General features: G+C 41.1%; 1 protein-coding gene across 4 annotated transcripts in view; it reads left to right on the top strand.

Moving 5' to 3' along the window:
* Window positions 1-15,062, top strand: part of LOC306814457 (protein unc-13 homolog B-like) — a 198,532-nt gene that overhangs the window by 62,469 nt on the left and 121,001 nt on the right. For all 4 annotated transcript variants that reach the window (XM_079330523.1, XM_079330522.1, XM_079330521.1 and 1 more), the window contains 2 exons: window positions 7,810-8,136; window positions 10,027-10,117. In XM_079330523.1, the coding sequence (XP_079186649.1) occupies window positions 7,810-8,136; window positions 10,027-10,117 (418 nt within the window). The remainder of the gene's footprint in view (window positions 1-7,809; window positions 8,137-10,026; window positions 10,118-15,062) is intronic.

Here is a 15,062-nt window from a genome sequence, read left to right as displayed (position 1 = left end):
TTTCTTCACATTTCTTCAAATGAAAACACAGCCAATAATCAAGACTCAGCTGCTAAAAGTGAGAGTGATAGCCAAAAGAGCACTTCTCCTGGATTATTTTCTGGCTTACTTAGATTTGCCTCAAGTGAAAACTTGTCTGAATGTAAGCAAGAGAAGGCAAAACAGAGTTCTCTGGGCTTCATGAAGCTTTTTGATAGAGGTGAGGATTCTAGCTTGGAGACAAAACCCAGTAATTCAGAAATGGCTTCTGACAGTCAAAGCAACACTGGAGAAAAGCAGGAGGCTTCCAGCTTCTTCAAAAATCTGCTGCCAAAACCTAAGGAGAAGCAGGATAATGTAAAAACAGTGGAATCTTCCACTACTGACCACCCATCCAGTGTAAGAGTAAATGAAATAACTGAGCCTCATGCTCCCCATGGTGAGCATCCTGTGCTCCCTGAGGCCCTAAATCTACAAGCCAAAGTACAGGACTTATCTGGAAAGCTTATAAATACTAGGCATATTCCTCAGCAGAATGCAGAGTCTAAAGTTCTTCCAACTCCTTTAAACAAAGGATCAAATGAATCTCTCAATTTGACTAATAAAAGCTACAACCGTACGGAGCAGTACTCAGCTTATCAGGAAACAAGGAGCCATTCTAGCTTTGAGTGGGAATATGAAATGGGGGGTCTGGCTGACACCCATGGAATAGCAGTACCAGTTTACTATGTGATAAACCAGGACCCTGTTCTACCCCCTCAGTTTTTGGACTGGCCTGAAAGTGATGTGGTAATGAATCTTTGTAAAAAGGATGGGAATGCAAATGTGATGGATTGGCAGACTAATGCCAATTTTGATGGAAAGAGTCTAGATTTAAGTGCGATGTCATATGAATCATTTGACCAGTTAATGTTTCAAGACATTTGTTTGGAGGAAAACGATGCATGGACTGGTAATTCTCTCAATGAAAGTGGCAGTAACTTTCCACCCTTTGAAAGAGACAGCAGTTACTCATTTGAAGAGTTGCCCATGGACTTGAGCTACTCCTCTGGCTGTGATGGAGCAATGTGGACACTAATTGACCAAGAGACTTTGAGTATGGATGAAGGCTTAATGTACTCATCCTATAGCCGGGAGTATCAGGAGTGGATAATGATGCTTGAGCAGGGTGTGTGGTGGCCATCAGAAGATGGTGATTGTGGATACTATATGTACAGTGACAACCAGTATGTGTACTCCCTGCTCACTGATCCCACTGGACAGTATGTCTATGTGTGTGCTCCTGAAACTTACTCCTACATGGACTGCTGGGATTATAATTTCCAGATGGATTCCATTCCGAGTGCTGTGCTGGAAGACAGCACAATTGCTGTTTGTGGTTTCAAAGTCCCTCTTGGCAGTGAAGATGAGCTGTTTTGGTTTGCAGAAGAAGAGAGTCTAGATGATTATACAACAAATAAACCCCTGGATTTGTCAGTAGCTTTGCAGAGGAGCGACCAGCTAATGAACATGAATTTGGAAACTTTTTCACAAATGTTTGAGGAGTCTATTTGTTATCAGAGAGAGCAGCCATTAGACTTTTCAGGTTATAAACTTCAAAAACTCAAAGTAGATTTCAGACCTGAGAAGGAAACTCTAAATCATTCAGAGGAGCCTCCATTAACCCTTGATCTCAGAACACATTCCAGGGCAGCTTTCAATAAATCTCTGAGTAAGGAAGTCCACACTAAGGAAGTTGATAAGGCTGTCCCAGTGACAACTTCAGGGAGTGGGTCATCAGGATTCTTTGGATTCCAGCTGTTTCAGTCTACTCCTAAAGCTGAAGAAACAGTAGCATCCACTGAAAGAGTAACAGAAGCAAAAAAGATGGAGGAAGATAAGAAGACACCAGTGAACAAAGTTAGCTCCTTATTTTCTGCTTTGGGTGGACTAATTGGAAAGTCTACAAGTCCTGGCTCTGAGACATCAGAAGATTCTACCTCAAAGAAAGTGGACACACAGTCATTATCATCTGAAAATAAGACTGATTTTTTATCATTTGCACCAAATAAAAAATTGGATGAAGAACAAGCAGGACAGAAGTTTCCTGTTACATCAGAACCAAGAAGAAATACTTCGTCAGAACTTAATTTGGAGGCTGCTAGAAATGAAAAGCCAGAATTACACCAGACTGAAAACATCCGTGTTAAAAAAACGGGATTAACAAGGTCTCCTTCTATACAAAGTGCCAAGGATGGCAGGCCTACAGGAGAAGAGAGAGCTGTTAAAGCAACACCAGCTTCCAGGCGTCTAGAAAGGCATGCAGCCATTAATGAACCGAGTCAGCCACAGCCAGCTCAGAGCCAACCAGCCACTGAGCCCGAGGAGACATTATTTAAAAGTGCTCTGAAATTGTTCAGTCTTGGAGAAGATTCTCCTGCAACTTCAACTGCCAACAAACCCCAATCTTCTGGATTTTTTGATTTCTTTAAAACACAAGTAAGCAAAGTGCCACAGCCATCACCAGAACTGGAGAAGAAGCAAAGTAATAAACCAGAAGAGGTGAAACAGCCAGAACAGAAGGAAACCTCCAGCATTTCATCTTTATTTGGATCCCTCGGAGATCTCTTCAAAGTGGAGCCTGTGTCTTCTCAACCAACCTCAAATACTACAACTCTGCCAAAACCTGACAGCAGAACTGTGTCTGAGCCAAGGCAGAAACCTGAGAAGTCTGGGAGTCTTCAGAGTGCCAGTATGCCATGTCTATCCTCCACCACCAAAGAAGAGGTGAAAACAGAAGGCTTGGACAAGCAGGTCTCTCCTAGCCCCAGGGTGCAAGAGGAACAACAGAGCAAAAAAGCTGTGGAGGAGTCTCCTGAGAGTAAAAAAGTGCCTCCTGGAAGTGTTTCACAGAAGCCAGTGAGTGTAGCTCCCAGAGGAAGCCAGGTGGGCCAGCCAGTCGGGCAGCAAAGCAGCACACCCACGGCCACACCAAAGCAACAGGGAGGTCATGTAGGAGACACAGCTAACCGGGCAAAACCAAAGCCAGACCACACACCCAAAGAGTCCAGTTTCAGTTTGCCATTCAGCTTCTCTGATATCACTGCTCCGAAATCCCAGCAAGCCAGTAAGAGCATATTCTCCTTCTTCACTGGATCAGATGAGCCAAAGCCTTCAGCACCTACTGCTGCTCCAGCTAGTGAGAAGCAACAAGAAACAGAGGGGCTGTTTCATCTGCCCTCCTTCTTCTCCAGTGGTCCAGCTCCTGACAAGAGTGCACCTCAAAGAAGTACTAGTTTTAGCTTCTTCAATTTGACATCCTTTTTGGATGAAAAGCCACAAACTACTCCAGGACAGGAAAAAGCAGCTAAACCAGTGAACTCTAAGCCACCAACTGCTCCTGGACAGGAAAGTAATACAAAACCAGCTAAAACAGTGAACACGAAACCACGTATGAAGCAAAGTGTTTCCACTGACTCTGGTGTCAAAACCAGCAGTTCTACCAGGCAACAAGATGCAGACAGTAAAAAAGAAGTTGATGATATTATTGCAGCAGTGACTGGCAAACAGATGTCTAATGACCTCATGATCCCAGAAAATAAATCAGAAAAGCTGGCAGTGGAAAATGTACAGAGTATTGCTGCAGTAGCTGAAGACAGTGTTTTAGAAAAGCTTTCACAGACCAGTGGAGAGAGTGGCTTAGAAAAGATTCCACAGGCCAGTGAAGAGAGTGGATTAGAAAAGATTCCACAGGCCAGTGAAGAGAGTGGATTAGAAAAGATTCCACAGGCCAGTGAAGAGAGTGGATTAGAAAAGATTCCACAGGCCAGTGAAGAGAGTGGATTAGAAAAGATTCCACAGGCCAGTGAAGAGAGTGGATTAGAAAAGATTCCACAGGCCATTGAAGAGAGTGACTTAGAAAAGATTCCACAGACCAAGGACACTGCAGTAATGAATTTGCCTACTTCTGGTCCTTGCCTTCAGACTCCCACTGTGCAGGAGGGTTCTCAGGATCAACAGGGTATTTCCTCAAGGGCAGATGACAGTACTTTGGGTAGTATGGAGAAAATGGACAGTATTGCACTTCCTACTGATGAAGAGCCTTATTTTTCCAAAGAGCAAACTTCTGCAAAGGTTGATCATAGCATGGCCTCAGGTGATAAGATGGATTTCCAGGATCTCAATGATTTAAATAGTATGAGTGACATGAAAAATGAGGTGGTCTCTGAAGAAGTATGTGTACAGAATGAGTTGCCAGAACAAAAAGTACCTGCACAAACTGACAGATTACAAAGGGCACAACAGCCACATGTTCCTCCGAAAATGCCAGAGGCACCTAATTTGCAAAGCAAACCAAAGGAACCTGAGAGTGATAAATCAGTTCTGGATTCTTCAGTTGAAATGTTTTCAAGTTTCATGACAAAAATGAAACCACCTAAAACATTTTCTGATTTCTTTTCTCAACCTCAAGCTGCTGCACCTCCACCTGCACAGAAGAGGAGCTCCTCTTTCTTTGGTTTCTCATCCCTCCCAAGTGGCCCAGCACCAGCTTTTACAAATGATATATTTGGCATCTTCAAAGGTCCGAAAGAATCTCCAAAAGAGATGCCTCCAAAATCTATCCCTAAACCTCAAAGCACTGGTGTGAAAGATGTCTCTGGATCTGTTCCAGCAAAAGACTCTAGGGAGCCAGAAAATACAGCTACAGCCAGAGAGTCTAAAAGAGATGTCTCTACCTCTGTGAAGAAGGATGCAGTACCTGCTTCAGCAGAAGAGAACTCCTCAAAAGAGTCTGCTATGAAAACAGAAACTGAGGAGAATAAGAGCTTGGAAACCTCTAAGGAAGAGCCTTTGAGGGCCACTCCAGAAGCAGGAGTATCTAGTGAGAATGAAGTCCTTGAGGTGCTGCAGCAGGATAATGAAGCACAGCCCTCTGAGGTGGTAGATACACAACCATGCCAGTCTGATCTCAGTGGTGCAGTGGATACAGTGCAGGCTGAGGCTGTGAACCAGGCTGATGCAGATACTGTCCAACCAGATATGAGGCCTTCAGGTGTAGCAGAGGAAGAAGCTGCTCCTGCAGACAAGCCAGCCACTGACATCCTTCTCACTGGCTCTACTGATGAGCTTGCACTGGAAATGGAAGCCCAGACTGACAGGACAGACACAAACCTTTCCCAGTTAGATGAAAGTGCTGCACTTCAATCTGAGCCTGCTGTTACAGGGGATCAGGCCAGTGCTGATATTGATCAGCAGGACTTGATCAGTAGTGATGATAGCAAACCCACAGCTCCAGCTGATGAGCCCAGTGTTCATCTGCCTGAGCTGAATGAGGAGAAGACAAGTGAGATAGAAGAGCGAAGTGCTGAACAGGAAAAACATTTAACAATTGATGAGGTGCCTGCAGAAGGGATTGCTTCCAAATCTGACTTGAAGAAACAGGGTAAAGCTAATAATGCTGCTCCAGATACTAGCAGTAGTAAACCTGTCTTTGAAATACCAAACATACCCAGTTTGCCAAAATTTGGCTTCATGTCATCTTCTGATAGTGGAAAACCTTTTGGGTCATTTTTCTCCCAGCAGCCACCTTCTGCTAATAGAGCAGGAGCAGATGAGGGCCTAGTGTCCAGTTTTAAGAAACTCTCTATGTCTCTGTTTGAAGGAGGTAGTGAAGAAAAGGTGAGTAAGCCAGACAGTGCCCAAGGAGCAGTATTTGGGAAAAAGCTAGATTTCTCCTTTCCTTGGCAAAAAGACATCAAAGAGACCTCTGCCAAAAAGGAACCACATGTACCACCACAGGCTTTGTCAAAACCAGATGACAAGGTGTTAGGAACAGTCAGTTCAGAAGAAGACTCAAAATCTGCAGTCTCTGATCAAGTGACTGACGCAAATACAGAAATGAAGTTGTCTTCAAAGGAGCCTGATGCTGTAGACAATGAACATTCTGAAGAACCATCTGGTGCAAGCACTGTTGATGATATGTCCAACAAAGAGCTGAGAGAGCAGCTTGTCAAAGAGTCAGAAGATCAGCAGAATGTGATTTCAGGTGAAATGCAGAAAGAAGATCAGGCAGAGGAGCGTGTGCCAGACAAGCCTGAGGAGAGAGAATCTGGGCTTGATTCTGCTCCTGATGGAGCAGTACTGCATCCTGACATGCTGGCTGCAGATCTGCATAGCGTGGAACAACTGAATGAGAAAAGGCTAGTTACAAATGAGGCATAATAAATGGGATTTGACCATTTATAATGCAATGCTGCAGCAGTAGAGAGTGGCCTTGGTGTCTGATGTTCGTAGCTCAGTCCCAGTCCCTTGCCTGTTGTCAGTGTTTGTGATATCTCTGGTGGCTGTCACAGACAATATGGCAGGCTGCAGTCACTAGTTACCTACAGGCCTTTAGACCATTTCTCACCTATTTCCACTCCTTTTCTGTAAGTGTAATTGAATTTCCCACGTTATTATAATGTGTCCCACCAAATGAGATGTTTTTAGTGCTAATTTCATTAGCTTTTCAGAAGTTATAGTCTTTGTGTGTTAATTCTGCTGCATACAATTCACTATGCTTTCTTGTTTAGCCATAATAATATTGTATTTGCTAAGAAAAAGTGCAGATAGAATGCATTGGTAGGGAGCAACATTTTGTTCTCAAAATGCAAGGTAAAGGTTTTAAATTTTAGAGAGAAATTTAACTTATTATATACATTATAGTTCTATACATTATAGAACTACTTAGGTTCACTTCACATTATTGAATATATTAAAACACTTTCAGAAATATCAGTGAAGGTATTCTAATGCTTGGTCTTCCTAAATCGGTGCAACATTTATGTCATGCAGTTATGAAAGTCCCTAGAGGAAGGTGTCAGTATTTAATGAGTGTATTCAGTCCTGTGCATGTGCTAAGTTACAATTAAAACACAGACCTGCTAATATTTAAGTATATATACAGTTCTGTTTAATATAAGGGAAACTTGTTCCTCTGATCATACAGTTGCAACTCTGTAGGCACAGAACTTCCTGGCTCCAAATTCTTCAAAGACTGCAAGGGAAAAATATGAGTGTCGCTTAATTCTTTGCCATAGTTTTCCTGACTGCATGAAAAGTTTCCTTCTGCTGTATTTTGTTTGAATATTCTAGGAATTCAGTCCTGAAAGTGGTGTATTGAATCACAGAGGTCACACTGCTGTGATGCTGGGGTTTTTATATAAAATAAATTATTGAGAAAGCTCTTCTGGAGTGAGACATGTGGCTTTGATTTGAAAAATTGCTCCACTTTTGTAAAAGGTTGTAAATTGAAGGTCTTGACAGTCTTAATCTTGACTGCAACATATTTAATCACAAACTTTTAATATATAAAAGTAAAGTTCACTTTGTTTTTAACAATAATCACGTTAAATAGACATGATAAAGACCCCAACTGCAGCCAAACTGCAGAAACACTTTCACTCTGAATTGCTGTGTTTCTATTCTTATTCCTGTCTGGTTGTTAGAATATCTTCACTGCAGTTTCTAGCTTTTGTAAGGTGAAGCAGTAGGTGGTGCAAGAAAGACCAATTTACAGAGCTTATATGAGTGTATGTATATACATTTATATATGCAAAAGAAGTACATATGGTTTATATGCTAGTAGACTGTGTATGAAGTATTTCTACTTCCTACCAAACATTTGAGGTTCATAAATCTGTATTTGCATAATAATCATAAGAATATAATAGTTAAGTATGACTTCACAGCATGACTTCATGCCTTTTCAGTAATATTTAGTATCCTGCTCATTTTTTTACATGTGAGGATTGTTTTGTGTTTTTCCAAGCCACTTTTTTTTTTCTGATGGACTTTCTTATTCTCTCATAGTCCTGCTGGCAGTAGTAGATACGGCTCCTCTTGCAATGTCAGCCAGGAAAGCTCTCACCTCAGTGAGCTGGAACATTCCCATGAAAGTGCCCATGCCTCTGAACAGGAAGATGATCACCAGGAAAGGCAGTCAAATCACTCTTACCACAGTTCAAGCAGCTACCAGAAGGACAGTCAGGCATGGCTCAAGGAGCAAGAGGAGCCTCATGGCAAAGGGGAGGAGGAGAAAGTCTGCAAAACTGAGGAAAAACCTGCAGACCATTCTGCAGCTAAGTTACCTCTGGAACTTGAGAAACCCAAGGATGTTGATGCAGGAATCCAAATGAGGTAAGTGAAACCATTACCCATTTATGTTCAGCTAGTTCAAAGAGGATTCTTCTGTTTGCTGTTTTCCAGGGCAAATTACGTACATTATTCTTTCAGCCTTTTTTGACAACTGAGTTGATGTTCCTGATCCATGAAACATCTGTTGTAGAGGATTAGTTGCTTATGGGACATTGGCTACACTGAAGCTATGTTTGCCATGTGTGCAAAGAGGAACACTTGCTAAAACACTGGAGTTTTTTTGTGTGTAGAGGGGAATACCACCTTGGAGCTCATTTGCTGGATTTTCTGTTTCTGGTTTGATGAGCATACTCCAGCCCCAAAATAGCTGCTTCCATTGCTCATGTGGGATCAAGTTTATGCTTGAGCAATCAAGGATTACGTGTTTTCATGGTTAGAGCTTCACTAGTTCCATTCTTGTGTAGCAGACTACCACCATTAGAGTTAGTGTTTATGTAGTTGTAGGTTGTAGAGAATTACAGCATGAATAGACATGTTGCTCTGACTCACTGTGGCAGCTTTTCTTGTCCGTGTACTTTGGCTTTCCAAGCTGTCAACAGTATTGAAAACAGGCTTCAAAAGTATTTCATCTAAATTTGGGGGAGTGCAGTACTGGGTTTTGCACAGGTTTTGCAGAAATTTCAAATTTCACTACTTAAATTTGGGAGTGACATTTTTCCTTGAGGTAATCAAGTCATTGCAGCCCCTGGATGTGGTTTTACTTCCATAAGTAAGAGGGAATTTTTTTAATCTGGTTCAGTTAGATCCATGGGGAGATGTCTGCCTGTCTGTACTCTTGGAGGGTACAGCTGGTGTCACTGTTCCTGGATGATAGAATTAACCACAGGAGTTCATGTGTAGGCAAGCCTTACACTAAAGATGAAAAGAGGAAAACAAGACGAGAAAAGTGTTAAACTGTTTTTAAACTCTGATTCACTTTCCTCTTTTCCTTACAGAGCAGCAGGAGTCTTGTCCCAGAATGGCTGGCCTATATTTGTTCACAGGAAAGGTTATTCACATAGTCTATTTCAGGCTAATTTAGGCATCTAGCTTGGATGCTCCTGCCTCACTGGCTCCCTTTCTCTCCACCCTCAGGCAGTGCTGTCCTGTCTCCATGGAGCAGGCATGGAACTGAGCTCTGAGTGTTGATCCCTAGAGCTGCATCTGAGCTAGACCTGTAGCATGGATGTTGGTCTTACCTAAGGGGTTGTTTTATACAGTCAGCTGTGTGGGGTGGGTGCTTTGCAGGCAGGAAAAGGTGCTTGTTTTTGTGATTTACACCTCAGCAACATAAAAAAGCAGGAATACAACCAAAAACCCAAGGTAGCAAAAGGTCAGGGATTGCAAGATGTGCTGTGGGACACTGAGGTGGAGCATTCCTGAGAGATCTGCATGTCCTCTTGAAAAGCTGTAGGAAAGAGTGGAGTGACAGAGATTCAATGCACAGCAGAAACTCAGGACTAAGTCCTGTTGTCAGTATTTCCAGTAAAGAGGAGGCTGTAAATTTGTAGCAGGGGGAGTAGGAAGGGGCAGTAGCTAGAATGGAACTGCAACAAGCATGGAGTCTTCCATCCACCTATTTGTGTCCATAATTAGGATACCACTCTGTTGCACTGGCTTAGTCTGGGGTCATAGGCTGCTTTCCTCTTTGGCAGAAACATCATCTTCCTCCTGGGTCTGGATTGTGTACAGCTCCTCAGTTTCCAAGGTGGCTCCTGAGTTTAAGGAAACCTCTGCTTTTGCCTCTCACTTCCCAGAGGACATGAGCAGCTGTGCTGACTGGAGCCTGTTGGTTCTGACAGAGCTGAAGCTGTAATTGAACTATGTGGTTGTATCTTTAGTGCTACAGATAAATGTCTTTCACATAGTGATTTCCTGTTTCTTGCTTTCAAGCTACCAGGGTGACATTGAACCACCACCATTTCCTCCAGCAAGAGCCCATTGGATTAGAGCCATTAGCAAAGTTCGACTGCAGCTTCAACAGGTAGGATGGAGTGTTGCTTTGCTCCTTTTCTGGGCTGCTGTGGCTCAAGGTTTCACTTCTTCACTGCAAGACACCTCTTGATGTTTTGCAGACAGAAATTTTATCCAATGTGTTGTGCAGGACTGCAACATGTTGTGGTGGTTTTAGAGGTCTCTGATTCTACCAAGCATTTTTAACATCATTATGTGGAACTAGAGATGAATATCAGAAGCTGAGAAATTAACTTTGAATTTGTTAATAATAATGGTGTCTAGGACTTAAATGGTTTATTCTAAATTGTTTGAAATGGAGACTTGTTCTCAAGGCAACTTGAGGATAGCTTGTTAGTTTAGTAGGAGTTATCTGTATTATTTGTCATGCGAAAATGTTCCTTGGGAAACTTTGCATCAAATATTTTTATATATACTTATTGAAAGTGGGTGTATAGTAAGCCTTGGTATTTCCATCTCGTGAAAGTAATATTTAAAAATAAATTGTCTTGATTTGGGAAGTCAAAAGGAAAAGGTTGTGACATTTTCTATAACAGTATAAACACTCTTGTTTTAGAAAATAGTGTTTCAGAACCAAAAAGGTTGGATTTTAAAGAAAATTCTTTTGGTTTTATCCATCTGTATGCCCACAGAAAGATAACATATGGTGTTCATGTTCCCTAGAATTTGCCTGCTACCCCAAGTGCAGAGTTAATATGTTTTACTTAGAAGTACTGCTTTCTTCTAGAGATGACTTATTTTGTTTTTTCAAGAGATTTTACAGTATCTGTCACAGTCAGGATTTTCTCTTGTGGACTTTTCCCAATTTTTTGAGAACTGGTCGTTGTTGTTGTTGCTTTGCATCTGGGGAGGCAAAATGATTTTTCTCCTGGATTGTAAATGGTTTTTCATGTAACAATGGCTTCACTTCTGAGCAGAGAGGATTTGGATCAAAACTCTCAGTATGACATGGAAAGTGAAGAACATCACTAGTATTTAAAAAGAAATAAACTTCTGCTGTGATTTTGCAGCATATGCAAAAAAACCAGTGTAATTCTGTGCTGTATGAAAAACAAGTGCACAAACAGGACAGGAGATGCAACAGCACCTATCCATGGATCTCTCTTTTTCTGAGAGGGTAGAAGGTCCATGAGGTGGTTCAGCATCATTTTGTGATTCTGCTGAATTGGAAGGATGACATGCTTTGATATAATTGTTACTGAAATGGTAGTTTAGTTTTGATAGTGAATAGTCATCATTTGCTTTGCCTTGACCACTACTGACAGCTGTTGATAAAAACTTCCTTTGAACCAAAAAATGTGGGAATTGGAGCTTTCCAAGAGCCTTCTTTGGGGCTTAGTTGCCTTTTCTGTCCAAAGACTTTTCCTTACCTCTGTTCCAGGTCTGTCTTGTTCCATATAAATCCATGTCTCATGATTAAGACAAGGAATATTGGAGCAGTACAGGGCTACTGCAAAAACAGGACAATTCCCCACTTGCTTTTCTTGCATTAACTAGATGACCCTCTTTCTTTTAGTCTTTTCTTGCCAGGATTTTTAGGCACTCTTCCATCAGCCAGCATTTTTTTTTTTAACTTCTCTTTCCTACTCACTTGTTTGTTTTCCCTGAAGTGCAATGTCCAAAGCTGAATGTAGAAATCCAGCTGAGAGCCTGCTTATGTGCACTATAGAGCAACCCAGACTTTGTTCTCCTGCCAGTGGTCCTGAAATCCCAAGATATACTGGCTGTCCTGCTGTGATGGTGCTTTTTTTATCACAGGCTATCACTGATGCACAGTGCCTTTTACACTTTCCATAGCTGAGGTTCCTTCTGAAAAAGGATTTTGTCTGTCATTGCATAGCCTACCTTTGTGTTGGATTTCAGCTGAATATGGCTTTGCACTTGTTTTTACAGAATTTGTTTTTTTTTAATTTTGTAAGCACTTTTTTGTCTGTCTCTTCCTTACCTTTCACGTGAACAAATCATTCAAGTTGTCTGTGACAAAAGTCTGTGGCACCAAAGATGATGGCCTGTGTGCTACCAGAGTTGCCTGAGGGATCTTTCTTGATTACTTGAATTTGGCTACCATGATTATAATTTTTTTCCCAGCATGTTTGCATCTATTTTAACAGCTTCATCCAGATCACAGGGTATAAAACTTCTATTATTCTCTTTCTACCCCTTGGAATAATTTAGCTTGTCACAGAAGGAAGTTAAATGCATTTGACACAGTTCTACTCTTGATCATACCATGCTCATAGTTATTTCTCTCCTTTTCATGTTCTAGAAGATTTGCAAGTAATTTGATTATTTGTTCCAGTCTTCAGTCCTCAGGGAACTAGAGTGTGTGTGTGTGTGTGTGAAGTTAGTGCTTTTATAATTAACCAAGGCTTTCTCTTACTATTTTTAAAGCATAAATACTTGCTTTGCATTTTTCAAATCTTCATTCTGCCTGTTTCTCAAGTTCTTAGTGCTTAGTGGTTATCAGTGTTGCAACCTAGAATCTGAGGATAAACATTTATCAGAGCCATCTATCTGACTTACCAGATAAGGTTGTTATTTTTTTCATTTTTTTTTCTTTACTGCAGCCTCTTTTTTATAACTTTCTAAGCCTTTTTCCTTTAACCCCCCACTACTGCCTGACTGTGCTTGTCCCTTTCACTGAAGACTTGAAGCAATTAAGGCATCTAATTTCCTTCTTACTGCCACCTGATGGTACCTCTGTTTTCCTATGAATGGTATCCATCCTTCATTTCTCATATTGTGTGTTCATTGCTAGATATTTAATTTTGTGCTTCAGCCTTTTGATTCCTTTCCTGTGCAATCATTTTTGTCCGTAAAAACTTCCTTAGGAAGAGAGTTCAAGCCCTCCTAGGGGGCAGGAGGTTTCTTGACTGAGGCAGGTTCTGATGGTAATGCTGTTTCATTAGCTGTTAACAGCTTCCTGAACTGCTTGGCCCTTTATGCCTCTTGAGCTCTATACACTGACTTTCTGTGTTTTTATTAGTTTGTGTTCTTGAATCATGCAGTGTTTTCCAGCTTGTCTAATTCCTTTCCTTCTAAGGTATCAGGGCGACTCTCACAGTTTCCTCAGATACTTTTGCATCTCAAATATGCTTGATATGCATCTCACTTATGCTCAAATCTAGAAGAGCTAGTTGCTTTCTGTGCAAGTTGAGTCATCAGCTTATTCACAGATTTTGTTTGAAGGTCAGTGATACAGACAGACTTTCAGATGAGGATCAGAATTTTAAAGGTCCCTGTGGTGGTAGTCTAAGCAGGTAATACCCTTGGTAGCTAGAAAATATCATGTCTCAGTTCTCTGGTCACTGTATTAACACCTTTCCATCTTCTGTCATTACCTAGGAGCTTTCAAGAGGACTCTCCTTGTTTGTTCCAGTACTTCAGAGCAGGTGGTTTTGTCCTTAGTATTCATAAGAGATGTCTCCAGCACATTTCTGTGTTCCTTTTTCTCTGTGTGCTGCAACAATTAATGAATACACATAGAGCTCCACCTCAGAGATCTGAGGGGCTGGACTCCTATCACATAGCTACTGAAATGATTCTTGCAGCCCTTAATTATTAGTGAGCTGACTGAAATTTGAAAGAATAAAGAAAAAGTCCAAAAAAGAAAATGACACCCAAGAAGTTTCCATATGTGATGTGATTATAAATCCCCTGAGCAATTCAGCCTCCTACCTGGGAAAAGATTAATATTCATGTGAATAATGTACATGCATCCTACATTCTGACCATGAGTCAGAGAAATGTATTTTAATTAAGACTTGACAGTTACAAAATGGCACAAGAATTTTTAATTGTGCATGTTAAAAAAACTTTGTTGTAGAATGCACGTACGTTTTGTTCTTCGCTTGTGCTGTTTCTCTTGTTCTCTTTCTCTGTGAAGAGGAAACTTAATTATGCCAGAATCAACTAAGGTTTTCAGCCCTGCAAGGAATGACTCAGTAATCCTCACCTTCACACTTAGAACTTCGACTACAAAGAGGGATTAATTGATAGCTCATCTGCTGCAGTCCCTCAGTGGGAGCTTCTTTTGGAGAAGAAGAACAAACACATAGCTATTACATCTTCAACTTGAAGCCCTCAGTAACTGAAATTGCCTCCAGCTAGGGACACAGTTATGTGACTTCTAAAATTATACAAATTTGAATCGGAATTTTGTATGACAGAAGAATTGGCAGACCAGAGAAGAGCAGAAATTCAGTCAAATCATCAAATTACCTGTCTTACCAACTCTTTCAAGTATATTTAAGTATTAGAAGAGGGTATAAGATCTGGGATTTTCTCCACTTACACAATTTGTTGAAGGGGGGAAAACTCTTATGCATAATTTTCCTCTTTTATGTCAGTATATTAAATACATAAATCTTTGCTTTTGTGTCAAAACCAAAGTAACAGGAGCAGTGTTTCCTCCTTTTTTTTAAAATAATGCCATTTTATACCAAGTATTTTGATTTAACCTTTGTCTTTCCCCGTTAAATGTCACTAGTCTCTTCTTTTTGACTGATACCTAGTCAGATCACGTACTGAGATGGCAGATGTAGTTCATGACAGTAGTTTCCTGTAATATTATGATCACTTGCAGTAATGGGGTCTAAAGGGGGTGGTATTCCTTTAGTGCTACAGGTACCCAGTCATATCCTTAGTCTGATTTTACCATGCTCCATAGCTTCACCTCTGGTCAAGTACTTGCAAATATTTAAGAACCATTAGTGTCTCAGTTTTAAAAGCTGGTCCTGGGAGGGTGCTGTGTTGGTGATTTTGTGGTGTGAAGCTCTTTTTTTGATTTTGATTTTGAGAAAGCAAGCTGTTGGTGCAAAGCACCACTGTTCCCTTCATAAGCAACAGTGGGATGCCCTAAGGAGTCCTTGCTGCACTTGAACTCATGGTGAAGAGACCTGCAGAGTCTGGTGCCAGTTTTGATTGCAACTTTGTAAATTTTCATCCTGTCCCTT

Source organism: Erithacus rubecula (genome assembly GCF_903797595.1).
Source record: "Erithacus rubecula genome assembly, chromosome: Z".
Lineage (NCBI taxonomy): Eukaryota > Metazoa > Chordata > Aves > Passeriformes > Muscicapidae > Erithacus > Erithacus rubecula.
This window is presented reverse-complemented; position numbering and strand designations above follow the sequence as displayed.